The 25,115-nt window shown below is 34.1% G+C and overlaps 1 protein-coding gene across 1 annotated transcript in view; it reads right to left on the bottom strand.

The window, feature by feature from the left end:
• eIF3b (eukaryotic translation initiation factor 3 subunit b) overlaps positions 1–25,115 on the bottom strand; it is a 242,628-nt gene that overhangs the window by 81,310 nt on the left and 136,203 nt on the right. Inside the window, exons 9-11 of the mRNA XM_090410856.1 lie at positions 15,712–15,946; positions 10,718–10,790; positions 2,487–2,609 (exon numbers count right to left, since the gene is read on the bottom strand). Of these exons, the coding sequence (XP_090266982.1) occupies positions 2,487–2,609; positions 10,718–10,790; positions 15,712–15,946 (431 nt within the window). The remainder of the gene's footprint in view (positions 1–2,486; positions 2,610–10,717; positions 10,791–15,711; positions 15,947–25,115) is intronic.

Genomic DNA, 25,115 nt, shown 5'->3' with positions numbered 1-25,115 from the left:
GCTATTTATGACAGTTCTCTCTGTACATCTACTTCTTTCGAAATAGAACTTAAAGCTCTATTAGCTCTATTACGGAGCATACGAATGATGCTGTGTTTTTGTGAACTATGATGGTTAGACGAATAATGTAGATATCTACCTGTATCAGTGGGTTTCTTGTAAATGGACAATTGGACATTGTTATCTTCTCTCCTCACCAGTATGTCAAGAAAGGGTAGTTCTTTGTTCTTCTCCAGTTCCATAGTGAATTTGATCTTATTATGTAGTGAGTTGATTTTATTAAAAAACACGAGAAGGTTTTCCATCGTATCCTTCCAGATGATGAACACGTCATCCACATATCTCCACCAAATCGACGGTTTAGGTGAAATGGTGGAAAAAACATCCTTTTTCAAGTTTTTCCATAAATAGGTCTGTGCACGGTGGTGACAGGGGGCTACCCATGGCTAGACCTTCTGATTGTTTGTATACTATGTTATTTACTTTGAAGAAATTTGATTTCAGGCAATGATGAAACCACCATATATGCTGGAAAAAGGCCATTCTATTATACTGCAGCAAATACAAATATGAAAGGCTGTTCCTCAAAGCTGCCTCCACACTGAAAAACTTTTCAAATCTCAACAAATTTGGACAAATAAGACTCCCTGAAATTTGGGAAATGTTAATTAATCTTCAGATATTCAGCCCAGTGGCTATGACCACCCAATTTAATCTACTAGGTGGTGCCATTTAGGACATGCCCGACTTTGGCTGGATTTTTTCGGCCTCATTTGCTAGTGCCTGTGTGCATATATCATTGTTTTTGGTGATCCCTGATGATGGCAATGTAACAGTGCCGAAATATAGGAACATTTTTATAATTAATATTTTGGTATACGTTGTTATTTTCTGAAAAATATTAGTTATGAGTAACGTATAAGCCTATCTACCAGAAAGACTTCAGAAAACAACCCAGGTCTAATGAAACCCAGGCCAGGCTGTAGGATATTCTGCAACTTCAAGTTTCTTCGATAACTACTGAAGCAAATGTGGACCATTCCTCCTAAAATCTGGGGCTGGCTCCAGTTATTTACTAAATTGAAGATGCATCATGGACATCCATACTGAAAATGACCAAGTGATAAAAGGAAAGAGAGAAAATATTTGAAAAATGTTAAGGGTTTTCCTAATAGTGGCTTTGAAAAACTTGTTTATGAATTGGAGGAAATGTTGTTGTTGTTTTATTGAGGAAGGAATTGTTTTGAGAAATACTGTATAAGCAGGCTTAAAAAATTTTTTTCAGAATTTTTTAGTTATTCATTTATTATTATTTTTTAAAAAATCTTTCTTAACATCTCTTTTGAGTGGGGGGGGGGAGGTGCTATCACAAGAGTGGCATTACTTTTAGTAAAATGTTTGCTACAGTGAATTTCCTTATGTATAACATTGATGTTATGGTGCATTGGCCACAATTTTACAGACATTTGTTATAGCTTACTATCACTATAGGGCTCCAATGTTAGATATAGTAATGCAAGCTTTAATATCCACAATTTTCTGCATTTCTTTTCTTTCATCCAATCCCAGGCATTAAAAATAATATTACCAATTTACTAATCAAATTACCAATCAGGAAAATTATCAATCATGCTAGCATTAATTCCATATGTCTGTTCAATAGGCTATGAATTATAGATTTTAAACACTTCTTCAATTTTACTTTAAAGTGAAGGTGAAAAAAATTAAATATTCAATTCACATTCTAAAATTCACATTTCAGAAATTAAAAATATAGAAATTCCAGATGACAATTTTCATCACAGTCAAAAAAAGTGTGAATTGTGAAAATTCACCAACGGTAATAACTAGACTATAGTATTGAACTATATCTTAAGTTAGTAATTGATTCATCTGATCGTTAAGTGATAAAGAATATTTTATGCTGGCTTAAGCCAAACAATTTTGATGAACGGTTCGAATTTTACTCCCTCCCTCATTTCACAATTACTCAACCATAACCATTCTTAATATATTTAACCTAAAACAGCTATTAATAAATTAGATAGATCTTAACCTAAACTGTAAATTTAAACATCTTTGTGTATAGTGTTATCTATCCTTCCTTTATACAGTTTGTGTGAAACCTACACATAAGACTATACACTTATCGTGCATTTAGTACTGTAAATGGCCTAAGGGGATTAGATAATCTGATAACTCTAGAGAGTAACTAACCAATGCATATTTTTAAGCTGCTTCAGATTGCTACAAAGCAGGTTAGCAGTCTAACACAATAAAAAAACAGATAAAACCCCAAAACTTTCACAGAATATCCATGCTATAGTGACATTTGAACCTGCAACCTGATGGCTGGAAAACCATGTTAGCATAAATTGACTATACATACAGAATAAACAGCTTACTTATAGTCAATTAATCTTTATTAGAAGGAACAAATGAATTTACTTTTCTGAATTATTAATGAAAATTAATTAATGACTTACTTAAAAGAGCAACTGTACTCCCTGCTTTGATACCATAAAAGCTGACACTTATATGGGGGCTATCTCCATGAATTATAGCAAATTTGCTACCAACTGGTTCCCAAGCAAATGCTATTATGTTTTCTGTGGAATGAAAAAAGATTAAATGGTTCAAATTGCAATTTGTCAATTAAACATCATATGCTAATTAAACAATTTGCTATTTTTTTTTTCAGAATAATGGGTAGTGAAATAATATACAATTATTGCTGCATTACTCAGTCTTCCTAGTGGTTACATGTATACCCAGTGATCAAAACTTGAAAGAGAAGCGTTGTTTGTTTTATCAATAGTGGCCAGTTTTGGATTTAAAAAGTGGAGAAAAGTATTACTTAGCACAGGAAACTCAATGTCACAATAAATAACTGTGTGGCTGAGTGGACTCTAAATGCTTTATTTGATCGAGAAAGAGAGAAGTTCGGATCCTGTCAGTAGTGGAAGAATTTTTATTAGGTTCTTTATATGTAGGTCTAAGTGGGCTGCTGAGGAGAAGTGGTGTTATTATTATTATTTTTTTTTCCTGCATCAATTTATCTTCCAATAAACAGGTAAACTAGCCTGGTTGAGAAATTATCATCTGGTCTTAACAAAACTGATTAATGATAGCTGATGAGCTTAACACATGAAAGATAATGTTGTATTCTGTTCTACATGCTGGTTCAAGATGGATCTATTTCAGTAGAACTCATTACTGCTACTAATAATAATAATAATTATTATTATTAATAATAATAATTAAAAAAATCAGCTAACACCTTTTATTCCCATATAGGGAGTAGGCAAGGCCGTTTTAGCCCTATCCAACTTTTGGAGACTGAGTGGGAACTTCAATCTCCACTGGTAGCCAATCAGAGATAGCTGCCCAAGGCTATCACTAATTAAGCGACATGCAGTAAAGAGACAGCTCAAAGTATCGCCATCTCGTGGTCCCTAAACCTAACACAATATATTTAATGTCTGAAATAGTGTGGATTCTAGTCAATTTTCTTGAGTTTATTGGACAAAAAACTAGAGTTTCTGGGAGAAGAAATCCACTTGCCTGTGCCAGAAATCAACTAACTTGGGAACCGGTTGAAAAAAGACTTACAAAAATTTCCCCTAGTTGCCAACTAGATTTAAAACCAAGTCTTCCACAGTACTTCTAATATTTTAGGATATTAGAACTAGATAATTAACTATAAAAACTTTTAATTAATAACAACCTATATTTCGGCAACGTTACATTGCCATTTTCAGGGATCACAAAACAATGATATGTGTACGCAGGCACTCCCACTAAGCAAATGAGGATGAAGAAAGGCAACAGAAGCTAGTCCTAAACGGTGTCCCCTAGTGGGCTAAATTGGCTGACAATCTTAGAATGTATGCTTCCCAAATTTTGGGCAGTTTCATGCACCCAAATTTCTCAAGGTTTGGGTTTTTTCAGAGCTGGGGAAAGTTCAAGGAATATGTCTTTCATACTTGTACTTCCTGCAGTGTAATAAAGTGACCTTCCAGCGTATCCTGTGGTGGTGGTGGTGTGTGTCCAAAGCATGGTCAGCAAGTCCTGACCGGCTGTACTGGTGGAAGCAGATGTAGTCCTTGTGCTCGGATAGTCTGATAATAGCTGTCCTGCCTATTTGGCCATAGTAAGACAATTTGCAACTGCAAGGAACCTGGTATACTTTAGGTCAGTCTAGGTAAAGCGGCTGGTCTTTGGTGGAGTAGATAAGAGATGCCAATTTATTAAGTGGTTTGTAACTAGTTGTGAGATCATATTTCCTTGGAATTTTTGTTATTTTTATTTATTTATTTATTTATTTTTCCTTTTCATTTCTGACATGCAAGAGCTTCAAATTTAGCTTACAAAAGAACTCACCTTCCAAACTCAACTACCTCCTAACATGGTAATAAACCCATCATCCCTTACCCCAAAGCCTGAAACAATTAGCACACTCACACATAACCACAACTTTGCAATAGCACTTAAAAAGACCTTGCAGAAGGAATAACGATACAAGTAAAACTAGGTATCCACAGCCTTCCCAATGATAATGCCAAAAACATGACTGGATGTGGTCAGTGTTGTCACCCAAGCCAAACTACCAAAAAGCAACCTATCAAAAAAAGAATTTGAAGCTCTGCAAGAAATGAAAAGCAACAAAAAAAAATAGTAATTACCAAAGCAGAAAAGGGAATTGCCACTGTGGTTTTAAACCAATCACATTACACAGGGAAGCTTGCCTCTTTACTTTTCAATCGTTCTACCTACCTGCTGATAGAATATGATCCTACCAGCACATAAATCAGAACATTCCATTGGCTCCATAAGAAGGTAACCTCTTGGCTGTGGGAGTGACAAACAGACTAAAACCTTTTAACTATAGACCCAGCCCCCAAGATATACTGACTACCAAAAATCCATAAGTAAAATGTACCATTACATCCCATTGTGGATGGCACTGATTCCCCACATACAAATTAACCAAACATTTAGCCAAAGTGCTCACACAACATACAAGGCAACACACCTTTGCACACAAAAAACTCAGCCCACTTTAACGCGTATAGAAACCTCACACTCCAACACGCTGACATAATGGTCAGTTTGATGTCTTCTCCTTATTCAATGTCCCACTCAAAGATAGCTTAGACCTCATCCAAGCCAAATTTCCTCAGCCCTATTTCAGTTCACCATGAACTCAGGCTATTTCATTTGACAAGGAAAATTCTACAAACAAATAGAGTAGACAGCCATGGGTTCTCCGCTCTCACCAACCCTGACCAAGTTCTTCATGGAGACCTTTGAAGAAAAAGCCTAAAACTCTGCCCCACATAAACCCACTAGCTACGTTATGTGGATAATGTGTTTTTCCATTTGGCTGCATGGCCTGGATACACTCCACAGTTTCACCATGCACTTTAACAATCAACACCCCAGGATCCAGTTTACCTTGGAAAAGGAAAACAACAACAGTATCCCTTTTCTAGACACTGATTACATGCCAAGTTTGATGGATTCCTGGCTGATTTTTCCTGATTCTCCACTTACAGAAAACCTACAGATACAGGTAGATGCATTCACCAGCAGTCATCTCCTCCCTCTCCCAACAATAAGGGATTATAAAAACCCTATACAGCAGGACAAAATTAATCAGTTCAGATAACAATGCCCTAACTACTGAACTTAACCATATCCTTAACACCTTCTTAACCAATAGCTACAACCCCCCACAAAATCCATATTAAAATCAGGTAACCACAACCCCCACTTCAAAGCAGAGATTACTCAAAATCTATCACCATTCCATATATCCAGGAAACATCCAAAAAATTAACAAAAATTCTAAGGAAATATGACCTCACAACCATTTACAAATCACATAAGAAATTGGCTTATCTGCTCCACTAAAGACCAGCCACTTCCCCTAGACTGACCTGGAGTATACCAGGTCCCTTGCAGTTGCAAACTGTCCTACTATGACCAAGCAGGTAGGACAGCCAATATCAGGATATCTAAACACAAGGATTACACTGGTTCCACCAATAAAGCCACTAAGGACTTGCTGACCATGCTTTGGACACCCACCACAGGATACGCTGAAAGAAGGCCACTTTATTACACTGCAGGAAGTACAAGTATGAAAGACTATGCCTTGGATCTTTCCAGTTCTGAAAAACCCAAAACTCAACAAATTTGGGTGCATGAAACTGCCCGAAATTTGGGAAGCATACACTCTAAGATCGTCAGCCCAACAGCAATATAATCCAATTTACCTCACTAGGAGACACCTTTTAGGATTCTAGGACTGACTTCAGCCTCATTTGCTTAGGGGTGAGTGCCTGCACATATAATTGTTTGGTAATGTAACATTGCCGAAACATAAGTTATTAAAGTTTTTATAATTAATAATATTGTTTACGTTGTCATTTCCTAAAATAAATTAGAAGCCATGTCTAAGCCCAGATGTGCAACATTTAAAGCCTATCTACAAGTAATAAGTAATATAGTACCCAGTTTTTCATGAAAAATGTAGTAACTTAGTGTAAATGCACTTGAAATATTCTATCCTAATATATTACTTTATTGGATGCTAGTGAAATTTAATAACTGTATAAGAGAATTTCATATTTAATTCTGAAGAACCTGATAAAATTCATGAGCTTTTTTTTATAAGCAGTAATGTTAATGGAAAATGCCTCAACTCTGAAAAGGAAACCACAGATAAGTATTTAGATAGCAAATGAATAAACAAGACTGAATATTAAATTGCCAAGAGAGGAATGCGTATACTCTAGAATAAGTTAATAGTTTTTTGAGTATAGTTCCATAGCTAAAGACAACAAATCATCATGGGGCAGGTGTGAATAAACAGACAGAAGATAAGTTGTTACCTAATATGGCATAACTACTTTGCATAATGAAGGTTTGAAGTGCCACATTTTTTGTACTTCATGAACACACAGTACTGCACGAGGAAAATCACATCAGTCTGCTACCTTTGAAGCAGCTTCAAATAGCCCTAGTATTATAATTGCGTTCTGCTTTTATATTACTAGGTTCTACTTTTATATTACTCTGTTTTTCAACCCTGCTTTGTCTTTGTTTTCTTTTATTTAATATTTGGGAATGGTCATCTGCCTTAGCTAAGGACTGCTGTCATCTATCTATTTCTACTATGTGTTATGTTCTCACGCTCTATAGTTTAACAAATTTATTGTTTTACGACTGCTTTTATATATATATATATATATATATATATATATATATATATATCCTTACTGTAAATTAGCCATGGGTTAATTATAAATCCCATAAACTTCTATCTTATGCAGGTTCGAATTTTTTTTTAGGATTGACAGAATCAGTCCAATGTGTTGTTCACAAACCATTTATTTAATTCAAAAGGGAATATTCACAAAATAATTCACATTAACACATATATGTAATTTCATTACAATTCTTTTGTTATTCTCAATTCTTTCTAATCCAAACTTAGTTCTCATTTTCTTCCTTTAAATCTAATTCAGAATCTAGAATAACCTGCCTGTCATATATATACATTAACTGACAATAAGGAATATCTGTGTAAGCCTAATTCAATATCAGTATTAGTATCTCAGGAGTGGTGGTGAAGATTTTGGAAAAATTGGTTAGGGCTTGCATTCAGAAATGGGTTGACATTGAATCTCTACTTTGCAATGCAGCATGGGTTTGCTAAGGGAAGGTCGTGTTTTAGCAAGTTGCTCACATTCTATAACAATGTTACCATTGAAATACACAAGGGGAATGGATACACCATGATACTTTTGGATTTTGCTAAGGCTTTTGACAGAATACAGAATGGTAGACTGTTGCATAAATTAGAGAATATGGGTATAGATTATAAATGGATTATGACTGACAGATATCAAAAAGTGGTATATGGGAGATATGAGTGTGCAAGGTTTAAGGTAACAAGTAGTGTACCACAAGGATCAGTACATTAATGATATTGGAAAAGATCTGACAAGAGATATACAGATATTTGCTGATGATGCAAAGATAGGAAGGATAATCAGGAATGCAGCAGATATGCAGTCTTTGCAGAATGATTTGAATAGGCTGGAATTGTGGGCATGGGAAAATGGGTGCCAGTTCAATGTGAGTAAATGTAAAGTCATTCACTTTGGCATGATTAAATATCCAATGTTGTATTATATTGGTGGGATTAGGCTAGGGATCTTGGAGTGTTAGTAGATAGGAAGTTGAAGTTCAGGGGGCCATGTGGCAAAGATTGCAAATACAACTCAAAAGATGATTGAAATGCTGAAACGAACATTCACATGTAAAGATAATGATGTTATTGTGCCTCTTTACAAGGCTTTGATAAGACCTCACTTGGACTATTGTGTGCAGGTCTGGTCTCCTGGTTTCTGTTGTGATTCTGATATAATGGAGCGAGTACAAACAAGATGTTAAAAATGATATTAGGATTGTGGAATACTGTTTATGAAGACAGATTGAGAAATTGTAGACTGCAGACACTAGCAAACAGGAGAAAGAGGGGTGATATGATTGAGACTTACAAACTTCTGAAAGGGTCATACAGGATTTCAATTAATGGAATTTTTCAATTTATGGAGGGTGGGGATAGGACAAGAGGGCATCCTTGGAAGCTGAGAATGAAGGCCGCCAAGAAGGGTGTGAGGATAGATTTTTCTCTCAGAGGGTGGTGCGTGATTGGAATGGATTGCCTTTGGATGATATGAGTAGAAGCAGCGTGAATGAATTCAAGAATAAGTATGATAGCTGGTGTGTGTGTGTGTGTGTGTGTGTGTGTGTGTGTGTGTGTGTGTGTGTAGTATATGGCTTCCCTCGATGAGTCTATGATTCCCTGGAGGTCTCTCTTAATAATAATATGCAATATCTTATAAACAAACACAATTGATATACATTCTTGTTCAGAAATTAACACATGTATAACTCCTTAAAATTTTTTGTTCAGCACACTGTCTTTCACATTAACCTTTTGTTCACATGTAAGTCTTCTTGTCTTTCCATCTGCTGGCTCATTCCTGATTTTCCGCGCTAAATTTCTTCCCTGTTCAAGTCGCTATTATTCCTTACCATATAGGACTCCCCCTTAGCTGAGTGGCAATGTACAGCTCTTTCCTTTCGAGACGATTGACACAATACTTCTCATGTGATGAGAGACCCAAGCAGAAGATCAGAACCCATGACGCTTATCTTTAGATTTCCGACAGCGAATCTAGTGTGACAGTGGACCCAGGTAAGAGAAGGTTTGAGAACCCTAAGACAAACTTCCTTCTCTTTCAATTCCTGAGAACAACCTTACGTGATGGTGGACCCAGGTTAGAGATGGCTTAGAAAACCAAGACAAATTTCCTCCTCGACGGCCTGCCTTATATACACTTGGACTTCCCTTGTGCGCATCTCTTATAAATGGTCATGTATTGACCTTTGGACATGATGATGTCATTCTTCGCACATCTTTGGAAATTTCTATCTATGACAATTCATGGAATTCTTCACTATTTTTATAATTACTTACTGAACATGAGTTAATATCGTTACACGATGCTGTCAAGAGCCACACTATTTTAACAAAGGCTCATTACAATATTATTACAGAAATTAACATTTCTCTAAGTACATTCTCCTAAACAAAAAACATGCAAAAACGAATATGATAAGTTACGAAGTCACATATGATGAGAGATTTTACACCAGAACTGATTAAAGTAATAGCATCAAATGCGTCCCCTGAAATACCTCATCGATTCAAGTGAGGAATTTTAACAAGATACAGTTCAGTCATTGGAAAATGTTGCCAGCAGCTATGAAAAATTCTGAACTTATTCATAATAAAAGATTCCACAGACAAATGTTAATGAGTTTTCCAAATAATGATGTACTATATAATGTGACAAAGATCATCAATAATGACCCAACTAGAAGCTTGTACTGTATAACGAAATTGTTATGATGGTATTAAATCACAGAATAACTTCGTGGAAAAAAATTTACTTATTCAGATACTCAACTAGTTTCATGAAAAACTGTTTCACATCATCAGGAGATTGGTGAATAAAATAAAAAAGTTTAGCTGCAAAACAGGCAATGAGCACAATTATTTAAAAAAAAGAGAGAGAGGCTAACAGTACTTGATGGTTAGTGGCAATATGTGTGCCACTGGCTTCTGCATATGCTAGGTGATTTATGAGATGATCATACTTGATGTAATACATACCTTGGTTCTTGCTGAACTGTTCTAGTTGTTTTATAATTTCTGATGACACTTTAAACACTGTTGAACAGAAACTGTAATCTATAGGAACATCGTAATTTGCTGCCAATCCTGATTTGCATTTCTTCTTCTCTATGTCTCTGAAATATTCAGACATATGTATTGCGACCTCCCTGCTTGTCATTGTATGTGCTGCCAATCCTGACTAGGGACATTTAATGGCAATCAGGTTATGAAATGCTTTACTGAGGTGGTGGTGATGATGAGTGCTCTGTTCTTGAATGAGTTTTAAGGTGAGGCACAGTAAGTACTGTGTTTTTTAAGTTACATAACTTAGGAAGGACAGACACTTCCCAATGACTCACGACTGAAGAAATCTCAAATAACATTAATAATAAATTTCTCTTCATGCTTGCTTAGAGCAATGATTTTTAAAATTCAGATTGAACCACAAATGCTTACCTTTTATTTCTACACTGTCAACAGGTATCTGTTTTTCCCTCATGTGGAATACCTCGAAATTATAGTACAGGCCCTATATAAAATAAACATTGTATGAAATGTTTTATACACAGAATAAACAATTAAAATAAGCATTTGAAAAGAAATATTGCTATAGCTTAAAGTCCATTTTTAATGAGCGGATGAATATTGGTTGAATGTGCAGTCAAAATGGTACAGCATAATCAATTCTCAGTATAGATGCAAACCCAGATTGATAAGAAAATAACTATTTATTAACTTAACTGCTAATATTTCGCTGATATTATAGCCAGCATCTTCAGAGCATACAAACAAAGTTTGTTACAGTAGTGAGACAACCACAATCCTGTGTAACAGTGGGACTAGTATAAGTAATTGTAGCATGCAACACAAAGACTAAAGTCCTAATTAGGCACCATCTAAGTTAAAAAAATAAATAAATAAATAAAAACCAGATTAATTTAGTCTTAGGATGACTGTCTCCCAAATCTTTGGTAGATTTATACAGCCATACTTGTTGAGGTTTGGAGTATGTTTCAAGGCTTCTGCTGATTCCAGGAACAGCCTCTGATTTGTAAAAGCTTCTGTGCAGTACTTTGGTTTTTTTCCAATTGATCCTATGTGCAGGGGTACCCAAAGCATGGTCTGTCAGACCCGACTTGCCATAGCGAAAGTACCGGATACATTTTTTGTGTTTATTGAGGCAGATGTCCACAGTTCTTCCTATCTGCCCATAGTAGGCTCGATGAACATGTTGATTGGATTTTAACGGTATAGATGCGAACAGAGATTGATAAGAAAATAACTATTTATTAACTTAACTGCTAATATTTCTTATTATATCCAGCATCTTCAGAGCATACAAAGTTCGTTACAGTAGCGAGACAACCACAATCCGGTGTAACAGTGGGACTAGTATGAGTCCCACTGTTACTATGGATCCCAGATACTATGCACAGGCAGGAAGAACTGTGGACATCCATCTCAGTGAACACAAAAAATATATCCGACACTTTCGCTATGGTAGACCATGCTTTGGATACCCCTGCACACAGGATCAACTGGAAAAAACAAACAAACAAGGAAAAGTACTGCACAGAAGCTTTTACAAGTCAGAGAGATTGTTCCTGGAATCAAAAGAAGCCTTGAAACATACTCGAAACCTCAACAAGTATGGCTGTATAAATCTACCAGAGATTTGGGAGACAGTCATCCTTTTACTAAATTAATATCTGTTTCAGTTAATACCATTAAAATCCAATCAACATGTGCGATGAACACACAAACCTTTTCACACGATAATCAATTCTAATTTCTCAGGACATCACTGCTGACAATAAAAAATCAGCTTCTAGAACGACTTCAACAGAAGAATGGGGAAAAATATCATGAAGAGGATGGAGTTGGCAAAATAATTACAGATATACTGTGATTCATCAGATCCTTCTAAATAACATGGCTATACAGTCACTAATTTCAGATTTCAAAATGGGAAAACTGGAGACAATGGGACATTTCTAGCTATAATCACAGAGGTTCTAGAAATCGTTCTCAACGGAGACCTGAACAAAAGAGTAGGAAACGAATCTTGGAAATAAGGAAATGTTTAAGGAAGATTTGCAGAAACAGGAAAGATTAAATAATAATGGCAAATATACCTGCTAGATTTCTAAGGATTTTTCCTTTATTTCTTTAAAAACATTTTTTTAAAAAAAGATTAGAAAGATTTCTTTTAATTAACATCTAAAGTTTTCTTTAGATTGTTAGAGTCCACATATGATATGAAATACCTAGTCATCACTTCTTTAAAATAAAAGTACGATTACCACCACCTAAATGACTACAAATAACAAGAACAGAAAGAAAATTTAAAACATTTTTTTTTTATATAAAACTAGATTATTAAATGACACAATATACAATAGCTATATGAACAAAGAATTAACCAATATTTAGATAAAATAAAACAAAATGAAGAAATAGAAATAGAATAACAAGATAAAAATTATACTAAAATTACAGCAGCAAATAAATGCTCAGGAAAGACCAAAAAAATTCAATAAAAAGAAAAAAACTGAAGAAATGGGATGATACAATCACAGAAATAACCAAAATTAAAAATAAAAAAAAATCATAAATGGTTAAGCAGTAAAAGATCACAAGATGAAATAGAATATAAAAGAACCATATAAAATAAAAGAACCATAGCTAAAAGAGAAAGAAAATCATGAAACAAATTTGTCTCTAATTTAGAACATGATATGATTTATATAAAATCAGATCTAATGTATATAAGATTTTGAAACATTTAAATACAGATACTAAAGAAACTGCAAAATTAAACACCGAATTGAAAATAGATGAATTTCTAAATTTCTACACTGAATTGTGGACAGATGAATACTTTAAAAAAGATAACTGGCAAACATTTAATGAAAATTAAAAGGAAATACCTAAAGAATTAGAAATCAGCCTGAAAGAAACAAGAAATGGAAAATCATCTGGAGAAGATAAGTTAGGTTCAGAATTATATAACTATGCAGGAATAAGGTTTAAACAAAGATTCTTATTATTTTAAAATAAAATCTATTCAACAAGTAACCCACCAATAGAATGGAAAAAAGCAATAGTGATCTCTATCTTTAAAAAAAGTTAGCAGAGATGATCCTAAAAATTATAGAAGTATAACTATTCTAAATTCTTCTTATTAAAAAAATATATAGCAGAATTTTAAATAACAAACTAATAAAATAATTGAATGAAGTACAGAAAGATGGTTTAATGTTAAATCTGGTGTGAGACAAGGATGTACATTATCCCCTCTGTTATTCATTATCTATATGGATCACATTATGAAGGAAAGTGGTATTAAACATGACATCAGAATTGGAGATGTTAATGTCAGTTCTTTGCTTTATGTGGACAATGTTATACTTCTAAATAAATCCACTACAAGTTTGCAGGATTCACTGACTAAATTGAATAACTGTTGTAATAGATATGGTGTGAAGGTCAGCATTAAAAAGACAAAGCCAATGAAAATAGGTAGAATTGTTGAAAATGTTAACTGTGTTGTGAACGGCGAACCTGTGGAACAAGTAAAACATTTCAGCTACTTAGGCATGATTTTTAGTGAGGATGGTAAATTCAATATAGAAATAGACAACAGAATCAGCAAAGCTGGTATGGTAGGAAGTCAATTGAATAAATTCATATGGAATAAGAGAGAAATTAGTCGGAACACTAAATTAGCTGTATAAAAGACAGTGTTCAAACCAGTTTTAACTTACGGATCTGAGAGCTGGGTCAGAAGCAAAACACTTGACCAAAGACTAGAGACCACAGATATGAGATTCCTGAGAAAGATTAGAAGTGTGAACAGATGGCATCAATGGCAATATCATATTAAAAATGAGGATATTAGGAAAGAACTTGACATTGTCAGCATCCAGGAATGCATTAGCAAAGCTAATCTCAGGTGGTATGGTCACTTGAACAGAATGGGCAAGGAAAGATTAGCAAAACAAGTGTTCTCTACCAGGTTGGCAGGAAAACGACCCAGAGGAAGACCAAGATATAGGTGGATTGATATGGTGCAAAGTGCCTTAGACGATAAAAATAAAAGATCTGATAATGTCGGAGTCTTGACAAGTAACAGACTGATTTGGAGGAAAATTGTAGATAGGAAGTTAGTAATGACGTAAATTTTTCATGTAGTACTATCATATCCTGTACACCCCTTGAGGGTGCATGTCAGGAAATTGATTATGATGATGAACTAATAAAATACTCTGAAGGCTTTAGAAGAAAGACAAATACTAAAAAATATTCTAAAAGCTATCATAAGTATATATGAAAATAATCAAATACAAATAAAATTAAATTATGAACTATCATATCCAAGAGAGATAAACCAAGGAGTCTGACAGGAATGTCTCCTTTCAGCAACATTTTAATGTTTGTTTAAATTAAATAATAATAAAATGGAATTAAAATTCCCATCAAAGTATTAAACTTTCTCCTACTGTGAACTTAAACACTCTTCTTTTTGCTGATGATCAATAATAATTACAAGTTCTGAAGATAGCTTACAGAAAGATATTTTAAATTTAAATGAAATAGCCAAAGATTATGGATTGATATTATCAACAGAAAAATCAAAAACGATTTCCTTTAAAGGACAAGATCCAATAAGAACTAAAATGGTAATAGATAACAAGACTTTAGGACAGATGAATTTATTTAACTACCTAAGATGTATGATTACATATGAAAATGAAAAGATATAAACCTAAAAATAGCAAAATATTTAAAAACAACAGGTGTAATTAACTCTATATTTAAATCTAACCTAGTTCAAAAACAAACTAGAATAAAAGTATGCAATACATTAGCCCTACCAGTCTCACTGTATGGAAGTGAAATCTGGACAATAAAATAAAAACACAAACATTAATAACAGCTGAAATGAAGTTTATGAGAAAAACTGCAAAGTATACTCTATTTGATGACAAAAGAAATGAAGTAATTATGAAAAAATTAAACAAGGAATCAGTAATAGAAAACTATAAACATAAATGGATGGAACACATTAAAAGAATGAAAACAGCAATTTTACCAAAACAAGTTTTAAATTACAAACCATTAGGGAAAAGAAAACCAGGATGTCCTCTAAAGAGGTGTTCAACATTGACTTCTAAGGCTGGAACAGGTCATTCTAGGCCTAAATCCTTGAGAAGTGTGATGATGATGTATGTGTAGAACAATATGGACTACTATATTTTATATATAATATGATGATACTTTCTGACAATTTTTTTAAATGTCTGAAGAACTTTTATTTCATCCAAATGTATAAAATGCTGAAACTTATTAGAAAGATTGTAAGTATTAAAAAAAGAAATTTGTAATGCTATCAATAAATATAGCATTACAAATTTAGATAAGGTATGAAATCAAATCATTGCACTTACACTGTATTTCCACTCATTCTTTTCTTTTTTGGCTTTAGTATAACGATCAACTTTGACGCATAAATAATCTCCAGCTCTCTGCCAGTACATTTTACAATCTGCTACATTGAAGAGGTTTTTGGCTCGGAGTTCAGCACGGTTTGGAATTTCCAGCAGCGTAACCCTGGCTGGTACATCTTTTTCTTCTGCTACCCAATAAGCTATTATGTTATTGGTTGAAGACCAACTAAAACTTCTATAAACAAAGAATAACTCACACTTAATACTTCTATAGTCAGCGTATCAGATAAACAATGCATGTCATTTAACTAAACGATAAAATTTATAGACTAACACATCATGGTTAAACTCTTCTCATATTTAGCTAACTATAAGTCAGTAATATCAGGAAAATGTATAGCAAGTTCACAACAATACTAAAAAGCAACATACTAAACAGCATATTTAGTTAACTATAGGTCAGTAATATCAGGAAAATGTATAGCAAGTTCACAACAATACTAAAAAGCAACATACTAAACAGCATAGTACAAAAGACCATTTTAAGCCATTACTAAACCACTATACAAGAAATGACACAAATATATATTAAGAACTACATATCACTATATGTTTTTTTAAATCAATACCATTCCACGCCTCAAATCAATACTAGGATGTGTCTTACTAGTCAAATATTGCTGATGAAAATACAAAAAAAAAAAAAAAAAAAAAGCCATGATGGTAAAAAATGTTTAGCCAAAACAATAACAAATTACAGGATAGTTAAGGATAACAAGATATACAGCTTATCAGATAACTAAGAATGCTTGTCAGTAGAGGAAAGAAAACACTGACCTATTTGAGAAAATGAATAGTGTGTTATCTGTACTCCAACCAACAATCTGCAGATTCAAATCCCACTCATATATATATCTGTTAATGTGCAAGATGAATTTCATCATCCAGCGTGAAACAACCACTCTGTTTACTCGAGGAGAACATGTTTGCTCTCATGTCAGAGTATGGCTTCTGGATCAACTAACCCATAGCCAAAATTCTGTACAAATACTTATGTACTAAGGTATACAATCGTTCTTGGAAGGGATTCACATAAAAAAAATTATATATACATACGCACCATCATCAAATATTATTATTATTATTATTTTGTGACACCTCCAGGGAGTCCAAGGACTCATTGCAGGAGGGCACTCTACTTCACTAAATAAATCTCACCCTCTCCACTACTACTTAATTCTCCTACTACGACACTACTACTATCAATGCCACCTACCACTCACCATCAGCAACAACAGTATTTTTTATCTGTAAGTTGCATGTTTTGAAGGCCAATTTGTCTGTATGTGAGATGAAAAACCAGAGTATGATGAAATCCACAAGAGATTTACAGGATACTATTATAGTAAATCACAAGCTTTATTAATCGTAATCCTAACAACAATTTTCTTTCAAATTATATTATTTGTCAACTCCAATATGGTCAAATTGTATACTTCAGTCTTCTAAGGCATTACTAACTACATGAATCTGCCTAGACCTTGGTCATTCACTAGGTAGTTTTCCTACCTTCTAGGCATACACATTTTGATGATCTTTCTTCTACTATTCAAGTAACAGTATATTAGCATCCATTAGCTCACACACTCCTGAATGCTAATAATCTCTCAAGTTCCTAACAGCTTCACTTCCAATATGATTCTGCCAATGCCATCTGCTTATTCCTCGAATTTTTCTCACAACTCTCATATCTGTAGTCTCTACTCTTTGATCAACTGTTTATTATTTGCACCCCAACTCTCATAATCAATAACGTATGAGAGTTGGGCTGGAAATATCCATATTTAATTTTTCTTCACTAAAAACAGTCCCTAACAAGTGAAGTGTTTTAGATGTTTTATAGGTTCTCCACTAAGAATGCAGTTGAAAAGAGGCAAGAACATGGCAAACTTCAGTTTTGGTCTCTTTTACTGCAGATTTTCATATCAATTTTATTACAGTTCAGTTCTCAGTTTAATATCTCTGATTTTGATTTCAGGTTTAATGTCACTTTCTAGGTAAATGTAATCCATGTAGATGGTAATATGAGTGGAGATAGGGTATACCCTCCTTCATAACGGCTGACTTAGAACTTAAATATAGACTATTACTCTGTAATGTACAATTATATAACAATTTGAACAGGGTTTCTTTTCTCTTAGCAATTTCTCATAGGCCTTTTGCACATTCCTCTACAAAACTTAAATAAAGATCCTTGTTATTTTTGCATGATTTCTCAACTAACTGCCTTGAAGTGAAGATCTGATCCTGATAACCCCCTATTGAACCCAACTTTTCCTTTGTGTCAGTTGCTTTCTCTAAAGCCTCAAAAAATTCCTCCACTTCTACCTTAGTAGAACCTTCTGTGGCCCCATTCTGATATTTGCCCACATCACTCTACTTGATACTGCTTGCCATGCAAGAAGATTAGCCTCGTATTTTGTGTTCAATACTATAGTTACACCTTCTTTTCCCTGATTATCATCACCTGAATATAACGTTTTATATTTATTACTCAACAAAAATCTCACCAGATTTTGTCTTTTTTGTTTCACTCACCCCTATTACATCGATTTGGTACTTATCCAATTCCTTAGCTAGTCCATTTCTTTGTCATTCAGGCTTCTTAATATAACATCTTGTAAATATTACATAAAAGATTCACAACTATTTTTGTCTTCATTTTGGTAATGCAGATTATACTATGTAGTACTTCTATCATTGTTCTGTTACTTCCACTCCTTTTTAATGTGCTGGCTTAACACAACTACAAATCACTGTTATTATTTTTGAAATAGTTTTATTGCAAATAGGTATGGATGTTTATGATCGTCTTCCACTGACTTTATGCTGTTGGCACATATTTTGAGTTCTGCTTATGTCTAATTTAATTTTGTTATATGTATGTGTGTGTGTGTGTGAAGTGCATAATGTTATAAATAAAAAGCTTTCAAAGTTAAAAGTCAAGATGAAAAAAGTTGAATGAAACACTAATGAACAAAATGGTCGAATTTTGTTTTCCTTCTTAGCAGCAAGGTCACTACTGTTTTAACATATGGCTAAACACTTTATATTAGTTAATTGTAACTACTATTATTTGGTTTTTATCCTATCCATATTATGGCACTTTCAAGAACTATCATTTCAAAAGTTTTTTGATAAAAATAAATAAATAATAATAAAAAAAGGTTGTCTTGTATGTTTTATGCAAGATTTTCTGATCCAATTATTTGTGGCAGACTAAGGCCTAAAAGAAATTCACTATAGCAAACTATTAACTATTACTGAAAAATCAAGTTATTAGGTCATTATGATACAAATATAAAATAAAATGAGATAACTAGTTTTACCACCAATAACGTTTGGCTTCTTCAGATAAAAACAAATATAAATGTAAGGCTAGCAAATGTAAACTAAGTTAACAAGCAAAAGACTGATTCTAAATGACATTTGGAAATCATATCAGATCACATGCCAGAATTTCAACTTTTCAGCTAATCGCCTCTAAAACAATGTTGGCAGGTGGACAACTCGTGCCACCATATGTTTCCAGTATTTATACTATAATGGTTGCAAGCTTTGCTTGTTTTAGTTTATAATGATATCATTAAATTTATATTTGTTTTTATCCTGAAGAAGCTGCACATTATTGGTGGTAAAACTAGTTGGTTCATGTTATCTTTGTATCACAATAAAAATGTACCTAATAAAAAAAAACAATTTTTCAATAATCTAACTTTACTGGTCAAAAGCTCAATCTGAAACAAACACCACAATAACAAATCTTTCATGTGATCCACATGGGTCTGCTAGAGTGAGAGAAAGATGTATAAATTGCAAAATAAGATAAAACTAAGCTCATTAAATTATCGTTAAATTGTTCAAACAAATGGCATGGTCAATTAATCATTTCTATTCATGTTACAGCGATGTAGTAATACCTCCAATCTCCTTGACCTGCTGCTCATACCTTTAACTGATTTTATGAATTAGATTGGTGCTTTCCTAAGGATTCTATATTTGGTTTAGATACCATATCAGAGAAATCCAGACTTGTGTAGTTTGATGTATCAGATATTCTTGATATCTCCCGATATCTCCCAACTCTCTAGAGGTATTTTCTGGAACAGTCTAACCTCTGCACATAGCACCTGATACTAAGGCCTGTTATATTTTGGTCAAATTCACTTTCACAAAGAAGACTGATGAGCATCGGGACTAGACATATCAAAACAACATGTATGACATGGTTTCAAAATTAAACATAAAACTTTTGGAAGGAAGCCAAGCTAATTCACAAAGTCGTAAACATGAACAGCTATCCTCAAAGTTATGAGGCTCTTACAATGCCTTAATATGAATCATGTTAACCCATTAAAAACAATAATATATTAATACTATAATAATAACTTGTATTCTTTCCCTTCCTCTTGCAATTTGTATGAATTATTTCTATAATCATTTGTATTTTAGTCTCCATTTAAACAGATTCCAAAAGTTGGATAATATCTCTGACCATGCTGTCAGAGGATTATTGTACAAATTATATCTTGTTTTTTCAAAACTAGCAGTTATTAATAACAGAGATAGATGAATTAATAATTCTGAAATATCCGTTTTATGATAAGTAATTAACTATTATATTTTGTTCATTGTCATTATGTATATCTGTAACATTTTTGGTATGATAAGTAGATTACAACATAGAACAATGGTCCCTTATCCATAGTCCTAAAGAAAGTTTTAATATTCAGATTAAAAAAGGGATGCTAACTTTTATATATACATATGGACTAAAGCAGTTATTTTCATTTTTTGACTTCAGAATCCCAACAATCTGTTTAAAAATTTTACAGAACCCATTCTTCTAGCATATGACATGGATCAGTGGAAATAATAGTAAAAATGCAGAGAAGGAAACAAGGTGTTTAAGTAGAGTCTATTAAGCAGTGGGTGATGTAGTTAGGTGATGCTAAGTATATTCAGTGTTATCCACGTTTTATCTATTTTACACTATATTATTTTTACAAAATGTTCAGATATATACATTCCATATATAGAAAAAAATCTCACATCATCCTAATATGGGCATGGTGGTACAGTTAGAAAACACTGATCTAAACATATAAGACTGCATTTTTCTTTCTTTCAGGTGCAATCTTTTATAAGTTCTATAAACATCCAAGTTTGAAAGGGTGTTGCAGGAATGTGATACTCATTTTATTGATACAGTATAAAATGTAGTCAATGGCTGTTAGGTGTCAGCACTTAATTATTAACTAAGCACATAATTTTTTCTCTGTTGGCTAATGCTTTTAAAATGACATACTGCTAAGATGAATTTTTTTATGATCTTGTAGCACAAATTGTTCAGCCAATATCCTTATCCAGTAAAAACAGGTTATTGTCCAGTAACATCTTTTAAGCTGAAGCCAATCTCCTGCTTAGTGCTTGGCTCACTTTTTGCATATGTTTATTGTGAAGCGGACCAAAAAAAAAATATTAAAAAAAACTGACTAAAAATGATTTTGGAATAAAAACTTGATCTGCAGCATTCATTCCTTCTCTTTCCTTTACAATCACTAACAGCATCTATTTTGGTTCAACACTGTTGAATTCTTGAAAGTCTTAATTAAGCAACCTGACAAACAACATTTGAAATTTCACTGACTAGTTGCCATACATGATCTACAGAGGCTTTGGCAAAAGAAGAAACAATTCTTTAGTATAACCCCCCCCCCCCTCCCCATTTGAAATTAATTTCTCAGGAGCTCTGCCAACATAGCTGGCTGTGAATACTGGTTTACACTTTCCAACTAACAGACTCTGGGTTGAATCACATTGTGGATGTGGATGTTTATTAATGTCTTTAAGTGCTTTCATCAATAAGTCTCACACAGCAATCCTATTTAATGGAGGCCTAAAGTACCTTAAAAAATTTGTTTGAAACTCTAGTACAGGAATTTTTGGATTGGTCTATCCACAATAATAATGTACAATGTTTACAAACTTTGTGTGTGGGATTCACATATTTAAAAAAAAAAATAAAAAAATCAGAAAACTATATTCTAAATTTTATGAAAATCAGAACAATGCAACCAGCAGAAGATGCAATTTGTTGCTCCGACTCTTATACTGTACATTTTAGTCTTAGTGGGCTGAAATTCTCAGTGGCCCCTAATGCAACAACACAACAATATTTCAAATTTGGTCAAAACTGGTAGTATAATCAACTCTAAGTGACTATGAAGAGAATGATCCTCACCCCGTCTTTTATTCCAAATGGTATGAATTTTTTAGGGAACAAACCATGTACAAAACACTATATTCCAAATTTGGTGCAAACCAATTGATCAGATGAAATTATGTTTTGTGGAATAAAATAAATTTCATGGAAGGAAACTTGCATCTCTGTATGAGACCAGCAAACTTACCATCAGGTGATAAAGCCTTCATTCCTCACACCCTAGAAAGGATATGAAAGGAGACATTTCCAACCAAAGGAGACACTGTCCATATCTACTGATCTACAAAGGCTCAAATTTGGCAGTCTGTGTCTGTGATTAGTTTCATGAAATAAAATTCAACTCAGCAATTCAGAACAAATTCAATTTAACTCACAGTCCACAATAAGCTCCAAAGTAGCCAGATATTAAATTGACTGTCCATAGAATAAGCCTGTTCAATGTGATCAGATCTAGACAACTGTTGTTATAGGAGTAGTCAGTAACCACTAGTACATAAAGGCCCTGCCTCAAAGATTCCAACACGACGTGATGGGGAGCATCTTTGCCACTCATACCATATCTCTCCTTGAACACGCTCACATTCATCAGACACACCAGCAGCATCAAAATGATAGCCAATTCTGACCATTCGCCAAAAAAAGAATCTGGTACCAACGCACTTCCTAGCCAAGTCTGTCTGAATCAGCCATAAACTGTAACATATCTATACTGTGAGTTCTCCTTACTAACTTGTTTCTATCTTATCTGCCTACTCCTCAAACTTTGAAGTTCACATTTTCTCAATCTGTCCTCAGTACAACTGCCTCTAAATCTTTTTAGTTATCTCCTCCTTGGATCTCAGTATGCAATCCTTTTCCTAACAAGTTTGTGTTTCTTTGAACAGTGAAGTTATCTGATGTAATGACTTAACCACCTTAGTGATGCAGCCTGTAAACTTTAACCCACTGTCCATTAAAAGCCCCAAAGTTGCTAGCTTCAAATATTAAAATGTCTGCCCATAGAATAAGCCTGTTCAAGACAGCCAGAAAGGGATGAATTCTGTATCAGATTAGTCCTTTATCACTTGCTTAACTTAGTAAACAAACTGGATATCATACTTTAGCCCAGGGGGTTCTCAACCTGGTTGTGGTCGTGGGTGCATTTTAGATTGGAAAGAGTGGCGGGCATCAATATTTTTTTCTATGAAAATTTATACTTGCTTATCATATCAAATATAAATATAGAAATTAATTAACTATGAAAGAAGGATAAATACAAATGCAACATTTATTATTTATTATACAACTAAATTAAACCATCGCACAATAAACAAAAATTTCTCTTTACTATAGATAAAACAACAGTCTTCCTCTCAATCGTTGTTGAATTTGTAGGTTCATTGTTTTTATTTGGATTACTCGTTTTGGGGCAAAATTTTTAAACACGAGAAAACAATGTATGGTCAAAGTGTGCCAACAACACCGGTGAAGTGGTGACACATGAAGGGTTGGAAGTAGACTAAATACATGAAACATATGCATAAAATCGGCACTGGTTAACACTCGCACTCAAAGACAGAAGTATTACACAATGTTTGTAATACAACATAAATGTTAACATTTTTTGTATGATTTCAATATATATTATTACTACGAGAACTTATATACCTGTCCCTCTTAGCAGTGTAACAACCCTAAATGTGGAATACTGTCAGATCCTTTAGTAAGATCTAGAAGTACCAGTGGTATATCCAATCCTCTTATCTAACTCCAGTGTCATTGTTACAGAACACAGATTGTTATATTGAGACCTACCTTTAACAAACCTATGCTGCTCCCAATAGAAGATTCTAGCATGGTCTAACCTATCCATAAATACAATTCCTAATCAGCCTCTCCAAAACCTACATGACCGCACTGGAGTTGAGTGGCATTAAAAGTTGCTGCATCAGTCCTAGCTCCATCTCTGTATATTGGAATTTTCTTGCTCACCTTCCACTTGTTTGGAATCATGCATGTATTATTGAGACTCAAGTTGAACAACCAAATCAGAAAAATGTCTCTCTTACATATTCTTTCAGCACTAATGCCAATATCCCATCGTCTGAAAGCTGTATTTGGATCAAACTTTTGTAACAGTTTTAATATCTCTAATTCTTCCATATCTTCAAGGGCTCACTTTAGTAAGTACGGGCATGGCAAACCCGAGGTACCTGATGCTGGACTATGCCTTACTTCATGTAATATACATCTGTTATATTATCTGTAGACTGGTCCCTCCCCTTTTTTTCTTTCCTTCTTTCTTTTCTTCTTGCTACCTCCCCCCCCAATGCTATTAGAGTATTCGAGGGCTAGGGGTGAATCTTTCCTATTTTGCTATTTCATCTTATGTGGAAAGGGCCTCTGCAACCCTACCACTTTCTTCTTGCAATGACTTCACTCCAAAATGCTATTATGATTCCTAATAACGCATCTCATGCTGCATCGGCTGTCGTGCAGCATAATCAGAGCCACGTTCAGGGCTTAGGCAGAGGGTCCTGTTCGAGAAGTATATTACAGTCTCCATCAAAAGTCAGTGATACTGTGAATGAGCAACACAGAAAGTATAAGATTAATCTTAGAAAGGAATTTTACATAGGCACATGGAATGTCTGGGGTTTACAGATGGGTACTCTTGAGATTGTCTGTAAAGAGATGGATAGGTATAAAATTGACATCTTGGGAATTACAGAGACCAGATGGAATGGAAAAGGTCACTTCAAAAGACAGGATGGTAAGCTAGTTATTTACTCAGGTGGTGACTCAAAACATCATGGGGTAGCTGTGATACTGAAGACAGCTCATCCAAGAAGCCTTCTTGGTTATAACCCCATTAATGATAGGATACCCTCCATTAGACTTAAGTCTCAGCCTATCAATTGTGGTAGTTTATGCACCCCCACACTGATAGGCCTGAAGAAGAGAGTGAAGAACTCTATGAAAACTTACAAACTGTTTTGGACTGCCTACCAAGGAGAGACATACTGTACATCTTAGGAGATTTAAACGCAAAAGTGGGAAAGAGTATGAGAGTCAGGCCGGAGTGTGGCAAGTTTGGTCTGGGTGAACAAAATCCAACAGTCTTTCACCCATGGTGAAA

The sequence above is a fragment of the Typopeltis vanoorti genome, chromosome 21, assembly GCF_054136105.1.
Source record: "Typopeltis vanoorti isolate ZY-2024b chromosome 21, IOZ_Tvanoo_1.0, whole genome shotgun sequence".
NCBI classification, from domain to species: Eukaryota; Metazoa; Arthropoda; class Arachnida; order Uropygi; family Thelyphonidae; genus Typopeltis; species Typopeltis vanoorti.
The sequence above is the reverse complement of the archived record's forward strand: the minus strand, read 5'-3'. Positions and strand labels throughout refer to the sequence as shown.